The 21019-nt window shown below is 44.4% G+C and overlaps 1 protein-coding gene across 4 annotated transcripts in view; it reads right to left on the bottom strand.

Annotated features, from left to right (window-relative positions):
• LOC129858284 (E3 ubiquitin-protein ligase RNF130-like) overlaps positions 1-21019 on the bottom strand; it is a 68901-nt gene that overhangs the window by 5344 nt on the left and 42538 nt on the right. For all 4 annotated transcript variants that reach the window (XM_055927414.1, XM_055927415.1, XM_055927417.1 and 1 more), the window contains exons 5-8: positions 15422-15493; positions 10723-10805; positions 3692-3788; positions 913-1135 (exon numbers count right to left, since the gene is read on the bottom strand). In XM_055927414.1, the coding sequence (XP_055783389.1) occupies positions 913-1135; positions 3692-3788; positions 10723-10805; positions 15422-15493 (475 nt within the window). The remainder of the gene's footprint in view (positions 1-912; positions 1136-3691; positions 3789-10722; positions 10806-15421; positions 15494-21019) is intronic.

Raw genomic sequence — 21019 nt, 5'->3', positions numbered from 1 at the left:
GCCTTCTCATGGTTGGGGCTAGGATCAGTTGGATAGGGATTATGGATTAAACAGACAGCGGCAGCGGGGAGTCAGAGGGGGTGCAGGGAGCAATGTGACCTACAAGAGACAAGTCTCTGGGGGGGTGTGTGTCTGTGTCCAAGGTCAAGGGAAAGTGTGAAAGGAGACTGAAATCTAAATGCAGAGTCGAAGACAAAGAGAGACAGAGAGAGAGACAGAGAGCAGGAGAGGATCCAGAGGTTGTCGTGAAATCCTTTTAAAAGTGGTTGTCTTTTTGCTGACAAAACAGAACACAACTAATCTCACTTTTAGTGAAGGGAGGGATAAAGGGGCAGGGAGGGATTTAGGATCTATCTTTTGAGTGTGTGTGTGTGTGCGCGCGTGCAAGTGGTTTAGAATGATAATTTTGCCTTTAGTTTAGTTTAGATTTACCTAATTTTACCTAATTTAAATAGCATAACAAGATATATATTTTTTTTTCTTTCATTTTTCAGAGGCTAATGCCTTCACTAAGTTTGTGAACTATGAAAAGGCTACATTTGATTTATTCCTATGTTCCGAGCTTACATAATAATTATATACATTTGGTGGATGTTTATATTTGTCCCATTTTACACAGATACAAGTGTGCATTATACGCATGTGTGAATTGTAAATGTTTTTTTTTTTTGCATATCCCAACTCTCCCTGAGACACACTCGGAGGGGGGTCACGGCCAGGGTCTGCCATTATCAATGGTGACCCTGGAGCAATTAGGGTTAAGTTCCTTGCTGTGCATAGGTTACAGTGTGTTCTGATGATAATATAATATATAATGCTGAATGTAACCTTTCATATCAAGAAAGTCATTTGAAATAAAATCTAAACTTGAGTTGGAGACTAGAAAGGTTGTCCAAGGCGGAAGCTGCTTACTGGTGACGGCGATGTTGATCTCTCCGGTGCGGGGGGTGAGCTCTCCGCTCTCTGAGGGGATCTGGGGTCCAGTGCCAGGGTGGCCTTGCTGCAGGGGCTCCAGGCTGATGGATGTCTCACTGGACAGGTCCACTAGGGCTGTCCGCTGGCTGGCCATCGTCTGGCTGCGCCCTATCCTGTGGTCCATGTCGAAGCCGACGTTGTCCACGCACGGTAGGTTTGGCTAAAGGGGATAGGGGAGTAAACACAAGGGTTAGAGGAATGTTATGGCTAGTGGTTAAACACAAGGGTTAGAGGAATGTTATTGCTAGTGGTTAAACAACGGTTAGAGGAATGTTATGGCTAGTGGTTAAACAACGGTTAGAGGAATGTTATGGCTAGTGGTTAAACGATGGTTGGAGGAATGTTATGGCTAGTTGTTAAACAACGGTTAGAGGAATGTTATGGCTAGACGTTAAACAACGGTTAGAGGAATGTTATGGCTAGTGGTTAAACGATGGTTGGAGGAATGTTATGGCTAGTTGTTAAACAACGGTTAGAGGAATGTTATGGCTAGAGGTTAAACAACGGTTAGAGGAATGTTATGGCTAGTGGTTAAACGATGGTTGGAGGAATGTTATGGCTAGTTGTTAAACAACGGTTAGAGGAATGTTATGGTTAGAGGTTAAACACAAGGGTTAGAGGAATGTTATGGCTAGAGGTTAAACACAAGGGTTAGAGGAATGTTATGGCTAGTGGTTAAACAAGGGTTAGAGGAATGTTATGGCTAGAGGTTAAACAACGGTTAGAGGAATGTTATGGCTAGTGGTTAAACGATGGTTGGAGGAATGTTATGGCTAGTTGTTAAACAACGGTTAGAGGAATGTTATGGTTAGAGGTTAAACAACGGTTAGAGGAATGTTATGGCTAGAGGTTAAACAAAGGTTAGAGGAATGTTATGTCTAGTGGTTAAACACAAGGGTTAGCGTGATGGTATGGCTAGAGGTTAAACACAACGGTTAGAGGAATGTTATGGCTAGTGGTTAAACACAAGGGTTAGAGGAATGTTATGGCTAGTGGTTAAACAACGGTTAGAGGAATGTTATGGCTAGTGGTTAAACACAAGGGTTAGATGAATGTTATGGCTAGTGGTTAAACAACGGTTAGAGGAATGTTATGGCTAGTGGTTAAATAACGATTGGAGGAATGTTATGGCTAGTGGTTAAACAACGGTTAGAGGAATGTTATGGCTAGTGGTTAAACAACGGTTAGAGGAATGTTATGGCTAGAGGTTAAACACAAGGGTTAGAGGAATGTTATGGCCAGTGGTTAAACACAAGGGTTAGAGGAATGTTATGGCTAGTGGTTAAACAACAGTTGGAGGAATGTTATGGCTAGAGATTAAACACAAGGGTTAGAGGAATGTTATGGCTAGTGGTTAAACGCAAGGGTTAGAGGAATGTTATGGCTAGTGGTTAAACACAAGGGTTAGAGGAATTTTATGGCTAGTGGTTAAACAACGGTTAGAGGAATGTTATGGCTAGTGGTTAAACACAAGGGTTAGATGAATGTTATGGCTAGTGGTTAAACAACGGTTAGAGGAATGTTATGGCTAGTGGTTAAATAACGATTGGAGGAATGTTATGGCTAGTGGTTAAATAACGATTGGAGGAATGTTATGGCTAGTGGTTAAACAACGGTTAGAGGAATGTTATGGCTAGAGGTTAAACACAAGGGTTAGAGGAATGTTATGGCTAGTGGTTAAACAACGGTTGGAGGAATGTTATGGCTAGAGATTAAACACAAGGGTTAGAGGAATGTTATGGCTAGTGGTTAAATAACGGTTGGAGCAATGTTATGGCTAGAGGTTAAACAAGGGTTAGAGGAATGTTATGGCTAGTGGTTAAACGACGGTTAGAGGAATGTTATTGCTAGAGTTTAAACAAGGGTTAGAGGAATGTTATGGCTAGTGGTTAAACACAACGGTTAGAGGAATGTTATGGCTAGTGGTTAAACAACGGTTAGAGGAATGTTATGGCTAGTGGTTAAACACAAGGGTTAGAGGAATGGTATGGCTATTGGTTAAACACAAGGGTAAGAGGACAGTCTAATTTGTGTCGTATTAACTCATGCTGATCGCTGACCCTGATTTTGACCATGACCTTAACATAAACACTTAGCTTCAGAGAAAATAGCTCTTGTAGCAGCTCATCAGATGTGATGATACCACTTTAGTCCTGGTTTGACTAGTTTCTGACGTCTGAGCAATAGTTCCATAACTTACCAGCAGGGGGAATACTAGGACTACGGATGAGGTCATACACAGCTGGCATAAACAGATGGTTACGCAATTGCCTGGGCCATGTTCAGGCGCAAAACATTCTCAAACGTTGCAGATAGAAATTCCATGAATAAAGCTGATGTGATTCCTTATTCTACATAGCCTATTTCTATCTGAATGTTCCAAAACGTTACATCGTACTGAGCGCGCCCAAGGATGAACATGGTCTGTCACAATGATGGGGAGCAGCAGCATGTGAAGGGCAATCTGGGGAAATAACGCCTTAATCTACAACGTAACACAGGTTTTGTTGTATTCTACTGTTAATCAACAACCATGTAAATTGAGAAGATGACAATATATGATCTTTTTCCTCATTATTTGGGTCAAGAGTCGTTTGTGAAGTTGATGACATTTTTTTTTAAATGAGTACTGGCATTGCCGGATAACATTTGTATACTGACTTCTAACACATTTCTACTGATAAGGCATTGAGATATTGACTACACTAATACTCACCATGATGCCCAGAGCTTTGAGGATGTTCAGTTTACACATTGGACAAGTACAGTGCTCATTCAGCCAGGGGTCCACACACAGCTTATGGAAGACATGCCTGTGCAGAGAGACACAGAAACAAAGAACACGGTTGAAGAGCAGGAAACCACCTCCACAAACCAGCCCCACAACAGCCTATATGCGACTCTTCAAAGACAGACATGGCCCCTTTACGTCCTGCGATTGCACAATGACCGCTCTGTTTGAGCTGACAAGGAGGGCCTAGAGTATGAAAGAGTAAATATAACACTTTATTAAAGTCCTGTAATAAACCACTTATAAACAGTTGACTTACCCTTTCTGAATCATTATTCCTACATTTGTAAATGTCAATAAGCAATCTCTAAATAGTCAATTATGCATTTATAAACACTATTTTAGTTGAACTGTCTTTCTCGTCAGCATGCTAGGCTTGCTAATGCTAAGCTAGCATGCTGATGAAAAAGGCAGTTTACTTAAAATAGTATTTATAAATAAAATGTATAAATGTGGACCCCAGGAAGTGTAACTGCTGCTTCAGCAACAGCTAATGGGTATCCTAAAATAGAAAAAAGAATAAAACAAGACTTAAGAGATTGCTCACTGACATTTACAAATGTAGCAACAACGATTCATAAATGGTAAGTCAACTCTTTACAACCTGTTAATAAATGGTTTATTAAGGGACCTTATTATAAAGTGTTACCGAAACGAGTCACTCTTTAAGACACAGTGATCATTGTGGCGCAACTTGGACACAAGGTTGACATTGTCTGTCCGTCATGACACAAGACAGCCATTGTGGATCTGAGAGAAACTTCATGTTTGAGATAGCTTTCTGCTCCCTATTTGTATATGATGCCGGGCTGCCAGTTTCAATGCACTTCAAAAGGACCATTAGGACCAGATTTACTGTAGCTTGTCTTGCCTACCTCATAATATATCACTAACCTTAACTGCTTAATGGCTTTATCAAAAGCATGGTGCATAAATCATTTCAACATTAAAAGATCCTCATGATGAGCATCCATAAAACAATACAAAACCCCATTACATCATCGCTAAAGAACAAATCCTTAAGTGCCAGTACCAACCATGCATAATAGAAAATACTTAACCGCCGATTCCTAAGGACAAACATAAAAGTGCATGTTGATTCTGTTAAGTGCCTGTCTAACATGGCCGGGCATTTCCTGGGTATGTTCTGTTCCTTATCGAAGCCACTTGCAGCGGCCCTCTACCAATGCTTTACTTTCTTTCAAGGGGGGCACAGAAAACAAGGGCTCCATACATTAATGATGAGTCTGTTTACCATACAATGGCTTGGGGAGAAAGTCAGTGGGCAGTAAGAAGCAGTCCTGCAAGAGAGAGACTTTTGGATAAGCTGTGATTGTAGTGATACTTGGATAAGCATGTGTGTGTGTGTGTGTGTGTGTGTGTGTCAATAAGCTTTGATTGTGTGTGTGTGTGTGCGTGCATGTCTGTTTATATAACCAGTGTGATAGTGTTTGGGAATGTGTCAAAGGGTGAGCTTGTGTAGTAGTTTGTGTGATTGTTTGACAGTGTAAATGTGTGTGTGACTGATGTAAAGTCAGTCTGTCTGTATGTGTATGCTGTAAGTGAGACACTCCAGTCCGGAAAAGATTCCGCTCACAGTCTTTGCCTGCATCCCAGAAGGCCCATTGGGCTCTGGTCAAATGTAGCGCACTCTATAGGGAATAGGGTGCCATAGTAAACACACTCTTTCTTAGAGCAGAGTAAAAACAGAGAACAAAATGACAGTCGGACAGACGGGTAGATACCTATTAGATACTATAACAGATGCCATCACAGAACAACAACAACAACATACCGAGATACTTATGTTTGTTGTTCCCGTCTTGGTTGGTATGTTCGGTTTATCCAGATGGCATGTTACGGCATTTAAAATATTTGTCCGCTTGCCTACCTGCCTGGCTGTCTGTCTTCCTGTCTGACTGCCTGCCAGCCAGCCTGCCTGTCAGTCCATTCAAGTCTGACCAGAAAATCATCCCTCTATTGACAAGACATTGTCCTATAGACTGATATTAAATGTAGAGACAAATTGAATGGCTGATGGCAGGTCAAGTGTACTCCCTTACTTCAATGCTTTTAGTTATTGATTGGGGATAGCAGCGTGTACTTAAGGGAGGCACCAGAGGGATTGGTGTTCAGAGATACAGTATGAACACAGAGGATGCAGTATGCACACACGTGATAAGGACCGATAAACTCCACTCTACATAAACAGCCATGTTCACCTCTCTCTCTTTGCCTCTCCATTGTTCTCTCTCGCTCTTTCTCTCTGCCTCTCCATTGTTCTCTCTTGCTCTCTCTGCCTCTCCATTGTTCTCTCTCACTCTCTCTGCCTCTCCATTGTTCTCACTCGCTCTCTCTCTTTGCCTCTCCATTGTTCTCTCTCGCTCTTTCTCTCTGCCTCTCCATTGTTCTCTCTTGCTCTCTCTGCCTCTCCATTGTTCTCTCACTCTCTCTGCCTCTCCATTGTTCTCTCTCTCTCTGCCTCTCCATTGTTCTCTCTCTCTCTGCCTCTCCATTGTTCTCTCTCTCGCTCTGCCTCTCCATTGTTCTTTCTCTCTCTCTCTCTGCGTTTACCATCAGGATCATGTCCATCTTGGTATCATTGCAGTGTGCCCTAAAACCACATACCTGATGAAGGGCACAAATCAAAAGGTACATTTTGGTACTACTAACATGACCAGTCAACTGCACAGGTTACTCCAAATCTGTAATTAGCCTACCTATGGATTGCAAACAGAAATTAGCTCTTTAGGTAGACTGACACTTATGTATGCAGTAGTTCTGAGAGAATGATTATTGTGCATTGCATGTCTTTCACCTAATTAAATAATAGCAGGTTGAGGCCTGAGGCAAAAAAAAATGTTTAAAATCAGTTGCAACGATGTCAAATCAAATCATTTTATTGGTCGCGTACACATATTTTGCTTAATTTATCGCAGATGCAACAAAATGCTTATGTTTCTAGCTCTAACAGTGCAGTAGTAACAAACAATACAACACACACAAATAAATAAAAAAATGTAAATGAAGAAATATCAGAACGAGCAATGTCAGTGTCTGGAATACAAATCTCTCTGTATTTGATGGTGTGTATAGACATTATGGACAATATATGATTAGAAAAGGTGTGCACACAGCAGTAGTTATATAGGATGAGCATTGACTAGAATACAGTATATACATGTAAAGTGGGTGAAACAGTATGTAAACATTATTAAAGTGACCAGTGTTCAATGACTATGTACATAGGGCAGCAGTCTCTAAGGTGCAGGGTAGAGTACCGGGTGGTAGCCGGCTAGTAACTGTGACTAAGTTCAGGGCAGGGTATTGGGTGGAGTCCGGCTAGTGATGACTGTTTAACAATCTGATGGCCTGGTTATCAGTCTCTCGGTCTCAGCTTTGATGAACATGTACAGTCTCTTCCTTCTAGATGGTAGTGGGGTAAACAGGCCGTGGCTCGGGTGGCTGTGGTCTTATTGGCCTTCGTGTGACACCGGGTGCTGTAGATGTCCTGGAGGGAAGGCGATCTGGAGAGCCCTGCTCAGACACCTCTGACTTTTCAACTTCATTTAACGCTAGCCCGACTATCAGCACGTCCACACCTTCTGTGAGGACGAGGTAATACTGTATATGAAGTCTTGCCCTTTTTGCCTCATAGGAAGGACCTGTGTTCTTCACTTCCCTTTCTCCAAGCCTCTCTGATTGCTCCTCTTTGACAGAGACTGGATAAGCAGGATGGATGGAGAGCATTAATGGTAGACGGCCCGTTTACATTTCTGATATCTGATCTGGACTGAACTGGTCTGAGGAAGGAGTGGGTACATCGTCCTTGTGTCAGTTGGGCCAAACTAAACATTTACATTTGAGTCATTTAGCAGACTCTCTTATCCAGAGTGACTTACAGTTAGTGCATTCATCTTAAGATGAATAGCCAGCAGCATACCACCCTGCATCCCACTGCTGGCTTGCTTCTGAAGCTAAGCAGGGTTGGTCCTGGTCAGTCCCTGGATGGGAGACCAGATGCTGCTGGAAGTGGTGTTGGAGGGCCAGTAGGAGGCACTCTTTCCTCTGGTCTAAAAAATATCCCACTGCCCTGTGTGGGGTGCAGTCTTTCGGATGGGACGTTAAAACGGGTGTCCTGACTCTCTGAGGTCATTAAAGATCCCATGGCACTTATCATAAGAGTAGGGGTGTTAACCCCAATGTCCTGGCTAAATTCCCAATCTGGCCCTCAAAATCATCATGGTCACCTAATAATCCCCAGTCTACAATTGGCTCATTCATCCCCCTCTCCCCTGTAACTATTCCCCAGGTCGTTGCTGTAAAAGAGAATGTGTTCTCAGTCAACTTACCTGGTAAAATAACGGATAAATAAAAAAGATAGCTAGGGCTTCCTGAGTGGTGCAGCGGTCTAAGGCACTGCACCGCAGTGCTTGAGGCGTCACTACAGACCTTGGGTTCGATCCCAGGCTGTTCACCTCCGGCCTCCTGGCTTTTTTTATGGCTGTTTTGGAGCATTGGCTTCTTCCTTGCTGAGCAGCCTTTCAGGTTATGTCAATATAGGACTCGCTTTACTGTGGATATAGATACTTTTGTACCCGTTTCCTCCAGCATCTTCACAAGGTCCTTTGCTGTTGTTCTGGGATTGATTTGCACTTTTTGCACCAAAGTACGTTCATCTCTAGGAGACAGAACGCGTCTCCTTTTTGAGCGGTATGACGGCTGCATGGTCCCATGGTGTTTATACTTGCGTACTATTGTTTGTACAGATGAACGTGGTACCTTCAGGCATTTGGTAATTGCTCCCAAGGATTAGCCAGACTTGTGGATCAAATCAAATGTATTTATATAGCCCTTCTTACATCAGCTGATATCTCAAAGTGCTGTACAGAAACCCAGCCTAAAACCCGAAACAGCAAGCAATGCAGGTGTAGAAGCACGGTGGCTAGGAAAAACTCCCTAGAAAGGCCAAAACCTAGGAAGAAACCTAGAGAGGAACCAGGCTATGAGGGGTGGCCAGTCCTCTTCTGGCTGTGCCGGGTGGAGATTATAACAGAACATGGCCAAGATGTTCAAATGTTCATAAATGACCAGCATGGTCAAATAATAATAATCACAGTAGTTGTCGAGGGTGCAGCAAGTCAGCACCTCAGGAGTAAATGTCAGTTGGCTTTTCATAGCCGACCATTGAGAGTATCTCTACTGCTCCTGCTGTCTCTAGAGAGTTGAAAACAGCAGGTCTGGGACAGGTAGCACGTCCGGTGAACAGGTCAGGGTTCCATAGCCGCAGGCAGAACAGTTGAAACTGGAGCAGCAGCAAGGCCAGGTGGACTGGGGACAGCAAGGAGTCATCATGCCAGGTAGTCCTGAGGCACTACAAATGTTTCTGAGGTCTTGGCTGATTTCTTTAGATTTTCCCATGATGTCAAGCAAAGAGGCACTGAGTTTGAAGGTAGGCCTTGAAATACATTCACAGGTACACCTACAATTGACAAAAATTATGTCAATTAGCCTATTAGAAGCTTCTAAAGCCATAACATAATTTTCTGGAATTTTTCAAGCTGTGCAAAGGCAGAGTCAACTTGGTGTATGTAAAATTCTGACCTGCTGGAATTGTGATACAGTGAATTATAAGTGAAATAATCTGTCTGTAAACAATTGTTGGAAAGAATTACTTGTGTCATGCACAAAGTAGATGTCCTAACCGACTTGCCAAAACTAAAGTTTGTAACAAGAAATTTGTGGAGTGGTTGAAAAACGAGTTTTAATGACTCCAACCTAAGTGTATGTAAACTTCCGACTTCAACTGTATGTGTATGTGTGTGTCAGGGGAAGAGGAAGTGTGTGTGTTTGTGGGTGCAAGTCATTTGGCAGCACTGGATCTAAATATAGCCGGAGCTACCTAGCAGGGGTTATGACTCACAGTGTGCTGCGAGACAAGACAGGCTTGATAGTGTCTGTGTTTCCAAAACAGACCAGACTCCATTTAGCTAGAGAACAACTCTCTTTTCTCTCTACCTCTGTCACACTCTCTCACCTTCCCTCCTTCCTGTGCTCGTTATAATTCTTCTTTTTTTCTTCCAATACCTCCTCTGGTCTGTTACTTTCTGTAACTCCATCTTCTTTTCCCTCCCTCTTGCTCCTTTTTCCTGGCAAGAGCTTAAATGTCAACTCACTGACATTACATTTTCCACTTCCTTTGTACAGCATAGTGATCCACTAAACCAACACGCTGTATGTGTGTGTTCTACAACTGATCCTAAATCAGACCCAAATGGTCAAACCAGAGGTGATTGACAGGTAGTAAAGACTCCTCCTATTGTATCAAGGTTTTTATGGTTTAAGATTTGTCACCTCACCTGCAGAAATACAGTATTAACTTTCTACCTTTTCTTATTGGTGGTGTGACACATCTTAATATGTGCAAATTAACTATGGCTGAACTGTGGGGAGATGTGTTTCTGGTCTAGTCTGATGTGCGTCAGTGCAGTCGTCCCACTGAGCAGATCAGCAGGAAAGGTGTGAGACGGATCTGATGGGGGGGGTGAGGAGGGAGGGAAGGAAAGGAAAGGGCGCCATGTGACGGATGGGTGTGGAGATTGCCTCAGACAGGAGGAGAAACTTCAGGGAGGGGTAGAAACGCACTTCGGAGGGAGGGAGGGAGGGAAGGAGAGGGGGGAAGGAGAGGAGGGAGGGAAGGAGAGGAGGGAGGGGATGTAAGTGGATGGTGTGACATTGAGAATGAGTGGATGGCGGACATGTTGTATTCCGAATCCGAGTGAGAGTTTGTTGCGTGTAAGAGCCACAAGGGCTGTGTCCGGCTGTCCCACACTCCTAGCTTAGGATGTATATAGGTACACACACAGTCAACCCACCAAACACACACACACACACACAGTCAACCCACCAAACACACACACACACACACACACACACACACACACACACACACTCACTTGCAGGGCAGGATGCGGACCACGTCGTTGAGCTGGTATCCCTCGATGCACACGGCGCAGTGGTTGAAGTCCGGGTCCGTTTCCTGCAGCACAGAAGACAAACAGAACAGGCCAGTCAGTGTCAGACAGCTACAATGAACAGAACGCAATCTATTACTGAGGAAGAACAGTGACAATCAGACATTTTACTTTTGACAATTCATATTCACTTTCAACCAGATGATAAATAGCTGGTTTGTTCAACAGGCTGAGGTGCAGTGCCAAACATGGTCAGTGTTTCCTCTTGAATGTTTGTTTGGAGAGACATCAATACCCATTAGACATCCAGCAGGGCTGGGACTGAACATTTTATATTATTGTAGGGTTGGCTGCCTGTGTAAAGGAACATAATGGTAGGGGAAACATGTTCAGTATACAGAGTACAATTAAGTAGAGTACTCTTGTTGAATCAGCATGTCAGGGATGGAACTGATGGCCACGTTGCCGTGTCAACCACACCCATCACCACGGCAGGTGGCGGCACGTCTGACTGACTGACTGCCCTGGCATGTCCATCACAAGGTGTCATGCTTAAGTATGCCATATGAGGAAGAGAGAGAAGGGAAGGTGGGAAGAGAGGAGAGAAGAAGAGGTGTGAAAGGGGCAAAGAGGTAAAGGGAGAGGGAGTGAAAGACAGCGATAGAGGGCGATGACTCAAAGCATGACAAGAGAGGTGCAGAGCCAAGGAAGGAAATAAGGAAAGAAGGAAAGAGGGAGTGATAGATTGAAAGACGGATGGCAGAAAAGTGTGATGGAGAGAAAGAAAGAGAACTGTTTGATAAAGAGAGAATGTGTGTGAGAGAGAGAGACAGACAGAGAGATGTAATCAATGCTGTGTTATTTATGGAGGGTGGCTAACCATCTCTGCTGACAGTAGAGAAGCTGCCACAGAGGTGCACAAGGACAGACGGTTGCCCAGCCCCGCCTGGCCGGGGACTGAATTAGCACGCGGTGCCAAGCGAACAGGGAGGAACCGATCGATACGCCAGGAAGAACTGAGACAACACAGACCTGTCATCTCTCTAGTCATGCCTGGGAACACTAGCCTAGTCCGACATGTATGTGCTGACTGTACACACACACACACACACACAAACATATACCTACATACACACAACTGTTCAAAAGTTTGGGGTCATATAGAAATGTCTTTGTTTTTGAAATAACAGCACATTTTTTTGTCCATTAAAATAACGTAACATTTATCAGAAATACAGTGTAGATATTGTTAATGTTGTAAATGACTATTGGAGCTGGAAACAGCTGATTTTTAATAGAATATCTACATAGGCATACAGAGGCCTTTATCAGCAACCATCACTCCTGAGTTCCTAAGGCACGTTGTGTTAGCTAATCCAAGTTTATAATTTTAAAAGGCTAATTGATCATTAGAAAACCCTTTTGCAATTATGTTAGCACAGCTGAAAACCAGATTAAAGAAGCAATAAAACTGGCCTTCTTTAGACTACTTGAGTATCTGGAGCAACAGCATTTGTGGGTTTGATTACAAACTCAAAATGGCCAGAAACAAAGACCTTTATTCTGAAACTCATCAGTCTATTCTTGTTCTGAGAAATGAAGACTATTCCATGCAAGAAATTGCCAAGAAACTGACGATCTTGTACAACGCTGTGTACTACTCCCTACACAGAACAGCGCAAGCTGTCTCTAACCAGAATAGAAAGAGGAGAAAGTTTGAGAAACAGATGCCTCACAAGTCCTCAACTGGCAGCATTAAATAGTACCCGCAAAACACCAGTCTCAACGTCAACAGTGAAGAGGCGACTCCGGGTTCCTTTCTCCGAGTTCCTTTGTCCAGTGTCTGTTCTTTTTCCCATCTAAATCTATTATTTTTATTGGCCAGTCTGAAATATGGCTTTTTCTTTGCAACTCTGCCTAGAAGGCCAGCATCCCGGAGTCGCCTCTTCACTGTTGAGATATATATATCACACAATATGTTAGAAATTTTTAAGTGCTTAAGATTCCATTCTCTCTAATTTTGTTCCAACCGACTAAACCATTTAGAAAGGGCTATGCAAAATTGGAAGAGCAGTGACAAGTACTCCTGGGTATGGGAGTTCTGGGTATGGGAGTTCTGGGTATGGGAGTTCTGCTCAAGTCTGACAGGTTGTATAGAACAGATAGTGATCCGTACCAGGTCGCCATGCAGAGATACAGAGGACAAAAACATAGTACTGAGGCCCATCTGACCTAGTGGGGGAGGGGCAGTAGACCAGTTTTAAGACCCTGGGGAGTCTGCTCCATTTCCCCCCCAACCCTGACTTCCTGTTACTGTGAGCGAGGCAAGCTGCTGTAAATGGCTGCCTGATTAAATATGAATGTTGTCCTCTACAGAGGCTGCTGGCACAGAATGAGGCCAAAGCACACAGCACAGACCAGGCCGTGTGTGAAATAGGCTTCGGCTAAAATAAAGCAGATCTGTGTCACTAATGGCAGATTTTCATGATGGCAGAATCTGAGCTTTGTAGGGCCCGCGGATGACTGGGGTTGTGGAAGGGCAGAGAAGTGTCTCTCACCACCACAAGTATAACTTTGGACTATGAGACGGAACTGATGTGTTATCAGTTGGCTACGGATGTGATGGAATAGTCCCTGACGCGGCCTGAATGTGTCCTATATGGACTGTGACACATGGGTTACGGAGCTGACCAGTGCACTATTGAATGTGGTGAAGTGCTCCCGGAGTTGACCAGCGTCAGTGTTGATAGAGATGGAGTTGACAGAGGCCTGGCCCATGTCTTAGGGACTGGTAAAATAGGTGACAGCGCTGACCTTTTAATGTTGGCACTGGTATTTCAATCAATTGAACAACAGCGCTTCCGTTTTGATTGAGCTGGACAATGGTGTTATTGTTGGTCTATGAAGGAAATGGCCCTCCAGCTGAGCAATAATGTTTAATTATGCTATGAAGGTCATTAGTTTAACAGTCCATAGCAGCCGCAACATGTTAGAGATGCAGTGAATGCTGCTACATGAATTTCTGATACACAGTAGAAGTGATGGCTCAATTGGTTGGAGCATGTTGCTCATAACTCCAGAGTTACAGCTTTGGTTCCCACATGGGTCCACAAATAGTGAATTTATGCGTTCGCTGTAATAACCATATAAAAGGTTGTAAAGATAAGGGAAGGGCAGCCAAACATACTGGCTTAGAATGCTTCGTATTGTATCCCGACAGTATCAGGTATAATGTAATTAGCTCTCGACTGCAGCTTGTTACGCAATCAGTCCTTGTCGGCTGTCGATGGTTATGGCAGGAGCTCGCCATTGTGTTACAGCAGGGGAAGAGCTATCACACGGTTGTCGCTGTTTCTCCCAAACCCTCCTTCCACTCAGTCATAAGGGCTCTTACGTCCAAAGTCATCAAGCATGGGCAAGGTTAACATCATTTATTGTCCAGAGGGACGTCGTGGCCTGAAACTGGTTGGTTATTTGTGACCAGTGACACTGTAGCCTGTTGTCATATCCGTCATCACTGTAACAGGCTGTATTATCTACCAAGAGCCTTGGCCCCTTAGTGCCTATCTTCTCCCCCCTCCCTTTTATCCTTCTGCTCCCCAATATCCAAGCGTGACATCCGGCTCAGTGAGGTCAATCACTCCCGGCGGACTTCCTCCAGATGGGAGGTTTCAATTTCTGCGGCACACTCCAAGGCCCATGGTTTATTCATGAACAGAGACCTGTCTGACCTTGACGAGGGCTCAGAGGAGAGGGGCCGGACGGAGAGGACCAACCCGCTCTCCCCTTCTCCGAGCCCCGTCAGCCCTGACACTCTTCTTCACTGGAGACACTCTAAGAACCTCCGTTACACATCACTAGCATTTCACTTTTTCAGACAGATGGCATTTCTACCATTTATTGCATGTATCATTGTAAGAAATGCATCTGGTGTTACTATAGGGGGATTTAGAAAGGATTTGAATCGTTCGTCTTTGTTTAGTTGTTCTGGTTACACACGTTGACTACCAACCACATATTCTGGAATATTTGAATTACGAACACAAGCAGAGTTTGTATTTAACATTCACAAGAGTGCAAGATCCCTCGATCAATAAATCAATTCTCTCCTTTGACACGTATGGCTGCAGCCAGCTTGTCTCCAATCACCTAAAAAGACCGTGTTTAAGCAGACACTTCCGTCCGTCCATCCATACACTCATCCATCACCTTTGACAACCTCATTCGGAGCTGTAAACCCTTTTCGAGGTGAGGGGCATAAATAAAGAAGAAAGCCTAATACGATAATAAACGTCCTTGTGTCAGATCCTTCAGGGCCACCATTCCTGGAAGGACTTGATTAGCGAGAGAAACATGGCAGAAGCCATATTACTAATGGTGAACCTTCAACCAACCATTGGTCCGGAAGAGAAGAAGAGCCAAGAAAGGACAGCGTGAATGGGTATTGGGAGGAATGTCTTGGTTTGTACAGGCAGAAATGTATTTATCGTCTCTTCCTAACATCAGTCAGACAAGGCTGGATTATGGACCAAGATCAACTAGACTGGATATTCTCAATTTCTGGAAAGGCTCAATCCCATATCTCTAGAGAGCATGGAAAAATGGCAATACATGGTTGAGAAAGTTACTAAGTTGTTGGACAGGGGGTGACATGAACAAGAAATAGTGCCGGCAGGTTTACCTTGTCCCCTTTCTTCACTGTCCTGGTTGTCAGCTTCCCTATGGCTTTCTTAGCTGCATCTCCAAGTCGACGCTGGCAGAGAGAGAGAGAGAAGAGAGGAAGGGAGGGAGGGAGAGCAGGGGGAGGGAGGGAGATAATATTAAGGTGAATCTGGAGAGCAAATGTAGCCTGAGGGTTGAATTAACAATAGGAATTAAATATAACTTAGTCGGCATAAAATACTCTTCTCAAACTAATTTCCCCAAACTCCATAGTGTAGCATGAATAGAAGTACAGTAATTCAACATTCTTTTTGCTTTAAACATTTCAAACTATTGGGGAATTTGTGCAAAACAGTGCAGAAACATCGACTTCCTATCCAGTCAAAGACAAGATTGTTAGGGCGAGTTGTGCTGTAAAAATCGATGAATAATTCTATTATATTTGAATTCCCTGGCCTGTGAGTTTCAGAACGTCATGTAGCTCACTCAAACCATCCCCAGATGGTGTCAGAGAAACTAGGGTATCATATACGGTCTCCCCAAACTCCCAGTGTCCTCTGCTACCTTCTACCAGTAGGTTGCTAGGGATGTTGCTAGGAGGCAGGACACGTGACAGTCCTTCTGCCTGCTCAGGTCAGAGCCTCTTCATTCTCTCTCCAAGCGGACAAGAGAGATGGATAGCATGGACAGTGAGGGATGTAATTGATTTACTATTGGTTAATGTTGCTAGTTGTTGCTATGTTATACAGTCCTTTGCTTATGCCACCATCTCCTTATACAGTACATCTTGTTATTGTTCTATTACTCCATTCTCATGCTACGTTTATTATGAACAATATATTTATTCATATCTCTTCTCTGTACAGAACCACATCTATCTCATATGTCCTGTGAAAATAAAGTTCTCTATTTGTGTGTAAAGTCTCTGTGAGGTTGCCTTATTCCTCTGACCAGGAGAGGGGTCAGTGAATCACAGACCAGCCCAACTGGCGAGCCGCTCTCTTTCAGAGTTGATCTTTGGACATTTCAACCAAGGGCAGACTAAGGTGCCAACGAGCAAGGCTTCAATATATTGGGACAATGTCAAAAGACCTAGAGCCAGAATCTTAAGCATTTTACACTAATAACTGGAAAATGTTAATTGAAAAGGTCACAAAGGGCACAAGAATCAAACCATTCTGTCATCTTTAAGGCAGGGTTCTTCATGTCTGCAATGCCCGTCTGAGAAAATAAGTGGCACAATCTTTGCAGAGATGCCAAAGACGTCTGGGTGTAGCTGTACCTATGTAGTCACAGTGTGTAGAGAGAGAGCAGGGTCTAACTGTAACTATGTAGTCACAGTGTGGAGAGAGAGAGCAGGGTCTAACTGTAACTATGTAGCCACAGTGTGGAGAGAGCAGGGTCTAACTGTAACTATGTAGTCACAGTGTGGAGAGAGAGAGCAGGGTCTAACTGTAGCTATGTAGTCACAGTGTGGAGAGAGCAGGGTCTAACTGTAACTATGTAGTCACAGTGTGGAGAGAGAGAGCAGGGTCTAACTGTAGCTATGTAGCCACAGTGTGGAGAGAGCAGGGTCTAACTGTAGCTATGTAGTCACAGTGTGGAGAGAGCAGGGTCTAACTGCAACTATGTAGCCACAGTGTGGAGAGAGCAGGGTCTAACTGCAACTATGTAGCCACAGTGTGGAGAGAGCAGGGTCTAACTGTAACTATGTAGTCACAGTGTGGAGAGAGAGAGCAGGGTCTAACTGTAGCTATGTAGTCACAGTGTGGAGAGAGAGAGCAGGGTCTAACTGTAGCTATGTAGTCACAGTGTGGAGAGAGCAGGGTCTAACTGTAGCTATGTAGTCACAGTGTGTAGAGAGCAGGGTCTAACTGTAGCTATGTAGCCACAGTGTGGAGAGAGCAGGGTCTAACTGTAACTATGTAGCCACAGTGTGGAGAGAGCAGGGTCTAACTAACTATGTAGCCACAGTGTGGAGAGAGAGAGCAGGGTCTAACTGTAACTATGTAGTCACAGTGTGGAGAGAGAGAGCAGGGTCTAACTGTAGCTATGTAGTCACAGTGTGGAGAGAGAGAGCAGGGTCTAACTGTAACTATGTAGCCACAGTGTGGAGAGAGCAGGGTCTAACTAACTATGTAGTCACAGTGTGGAGAGAGAGAGCAGGGTCTAACTGTAACTATGTAGTCACAGTGTGGAGAGAGAGAGCAGGGTCTAACTGTAGCTATGTAGTCACAGTGTGGAGAGAGAGAGCAGGGTCTAACTGTAACTATGTAGTCACAGTGTGGAGAGAGAGAGCAGGGTCTAACTGTAGCTATGTAGTCACAGTGTGGAGAGAGAGAGCAGGGTCTAACTGTAACTATGTAGTCACAGTGTGGAGAGAGAGAGCAGGGTCTAACTGTAACTATGTAGTCACAGTGTGGAGAGAGAGAGCAGGGTCTAACTGTAGCTATGTAGCCACAGTGTGGAGAGAGCAGGGTCTAACTGTAGCTATGTAGTCACAGTGTGTAGAGAGCAGGGTCTAACTGTAGCTATGCAGTCACAGTGTGGAGAGAGAGAGCAGGGTCTAACTGTAGCTATGTAGCCACAGTGTGGAGAGAGCAGGGTCTAACTGTAGCTATGTAGCCACAGTGTTGCAAGAGAGCAGGGTCTAACTGTAGCTATGTAGCCACAGTGTGGAGAAAGCAGGGTCTAACTGTAGCTATGTAGCCACAGTGTGGAGAGAGCAGGGTCTAACTGTAGCTATGTAGCCACAGTGTGGAGAGAGCAGGGTCTAACTGTAGCTATGTAGCCACAGTGTGGAGAGAGCAGGGTCTAACTGTAGCTATGTAGTCACAGTGTGTAGAGAGCAGGGTCTAACTGTAACTATGTAGTCACAGTGCAGAGAGAGCAGGGTCTAACTGTAGCTATGTAGTCACAGTGCGGAGAGAGCAGGGTCTAACTGTAGCTATGTAGTCACAGTGCGGAGAGAGCAGGGTCTAACTGTAGCTATGTAGCCACAGTGTGGAGAGAGCAGGGTCTAACTGTAGCTATGTAGCCACAGTGTTGCAAGAGAGCAGGGTCTAACTGTAGCTATGTAGCCATAGTGTTGCAAGAGAGCAGGGTCTAACTAACTATGTAGTCACAGTGTTGCAAGAGAGCAGGGTCTAACTGTAGCTATGTAGTCACAGTGTGGAGAGAGCAGGGTCTAACTGTAGCTATGTAGCCACAGTGTGGAGAGAGTAGGGTCTAACTGTAGCTATGTAGCCACAGTGTGGAGAGAGTAGGGTCTAACTGTAGCTATGTAGCCATAGTGTGGAGAGAGCAGGGTCTAACTGTAGCTATGTAGTCACAGTGTGGAGAGAGCAGGGTCTAACTGTAGCTATGTAGCCACAGTGTTGCAAGAGAGCAGGGTCTAACTGTAGCTATGTAGCCACAGTGTGGAGAGAGCAGGGTCTAACTGTAACTATGTAGCCACAGTGTGGAGAGAGCAGGGTCTAACTGTAACTATGTAGCCACAGTGTGGAGAGAGCAGGGTCTAACTGTAACTATGTAGCCACAGTGTGGAGAGAGCAGGGTCTAACTGTAGCTATGTAGCCATAGTGTGGAGAGAGCAGGGTCTAACTGTAGCTATGTAGTCACAGTGTGGAGAGAGCAGGGTCTAACTGTAGCTATGTAGCCACGGTGTGGAGAGAGCAGGGTCTAACTGTAGCTATGTAGCCACAGTGTGGAGAGAGCACGGTCTAACTGTAGCTATGTAGCCACAGTGTTGCAAGAAAGCAGGGTCTAACTGTAGCTATGTAGCCACAGTGTGGAGAGAGCAGGGTCTAACTGTAGCTATGTAGCCACAGTGTTGCAAGAGAGCAGGGTCTAACTGTAGCTATGTAGCCACAGTGTGGAGAGAGCAGGGTCTAACTGTAGCTATGTAGCCACAGTGTGGAGAGAGCAGGGTCTAACTGTAGCTATGTAGTCACAGTGTGGAGAGAGCAGGGTCTAACTGTAGCTATGTAGTCACAGTGTGGAGAGAGCAGGGTCTAACTGTAACTATGTAGCCACAGTGTGGAGAGAGCAGGGTCTAACTGTAACTATGTAGCCACAGTGTGGAGAGAGCAGGGTCTAACTGTAGCTCTGTAGCCACAGTGTGGAGAGAGCAGGGTCTAACTGTAGCTATGTAGCCATAGTGTGGAGAGAAAGAGCAGGGTCTAACTGTAGCTATGTAGCCACAGTGTGGAGAGAGCAGGGTCTAACTGTAGCTATGTAGTCACAGTGTGGAGAGAGCAGGGTCTAACTGTAGCTATGTAGTCACAGTGTGGAGAGAGCAGGGTCTAACTGTAACTATGTAGCCACAGTGTGGAGAGAGCAGGGTCTAACTGTAACTATGTAGCCACAGTGTGGAGAGAGCAGGGTCTAACTGTAGCTCTGTAGCCACAGTGTGGAGAGAGCAGGGTCTAACTGTAGCTATGTAGCCATAGTGTGGAGAGAAAGAGCAGGGTCTAACTGTAGCTATGTAGTCACAGTGTGGAGAGAGCAGGGTCTAACTGTAGCTATGTAGTTTGAGTTTATTTCATTTTTACAGGGACAGTGCACATTTATCAACGTTTCAGTAAAGTGCCGGTTTTAGCCAGCCGGCTAATTTTCAACCGCAGTCACAGTGTGGAGAGAGAGACATTTGCAAAGCACCTCATTTGTAAAACAGGCTGGTGATTTGGTGATTTAGCAACAGTAGTGTAGACACAGTGAGAAAGAGTGGGAGAGAGAGACAGCGATAGTGTTTATGTTTGTCAGGGTTGTACAGAGCAACCATTTTACTCGCATAGGAATTTTTATTTAGGGGTACCAGTGCGCCTAGAAAAATGAACGATTCTAGTATCATTATCTGAAATGTTTTTCATTGTGCTCCTAATTTTTTTGGTGTTCCTTAAATTGTTCAAGTTAAACGCATGCGCGAACCTAAAAGGCCAGCGTGGAGACCTGTATGTGTGCGTGTAGTTGGAAAAGAGACAAAGGCTAGTGATGAAGATGAGTCTAGCGACTTGCTAAAGCCAGCCTGATGTGTTGATTCAATATAGCATTGTTCGGATGGATGGCTGTATAGTAACATCTCACAGGAGAGCCCCACCTTTGTCGTGGAAATCACCAGGACGGGACCAGGACCAGGGTGGGACTTTCCCACAGAACCCTGTGGACACCGTCAGGGGTGTGAAGATGTTACTGTTCGTAAAGAGTTATGAATGTTGATATGTCTCACTAGGAACACACTGGTTGCTGCAATGTTGTTTCCACATTTCAATGAAATTACACTGAACATAAATATAAAAACGCAATATGTAAAGTGTTTGTCCCACGTTTCATGAGCTGAAATAAAAGATCACAGAAATGTTCCAAATGCACTAAAATATTATTTCTCTCAAATTTAGGGCACAAATGTGTGTCCATCCCTGTTAGTGAGCATTTTGTCTTTGCCAAGATAATCCATCCACCTGACAGGTGTGGCATATTAAGAAGCTGATTAAAACGGCACCCTGGGGATAATAAAAGGCCATTAAAATATGCAGTTTTGTCACACAACACAATGCCACAGATCGTAAGTTGAGGGAGCGTGCAATTGGCATGCTGACTGCAGGAACGTCCACCAGAG

The sequence above is a fragment of the Salvelinus fontinalis genome, chromosome 6 (assembly GCF_029448725.1).
Source record: "Salvelinus fontinalis isolate EN_2023a chromosome 6, ASM2944872v1, whole genome shotgun sequence".
Taxonomy (NCBI): Eukaryota; Metazoa; Chordata; class Actinopteri; order Salmoniformes; family Salmonidae; genus Salvelinus; species Salvelinus fontinalis.
This window is presented reverse-complemented; position numbering and strand designations above follow the sequence as displayed.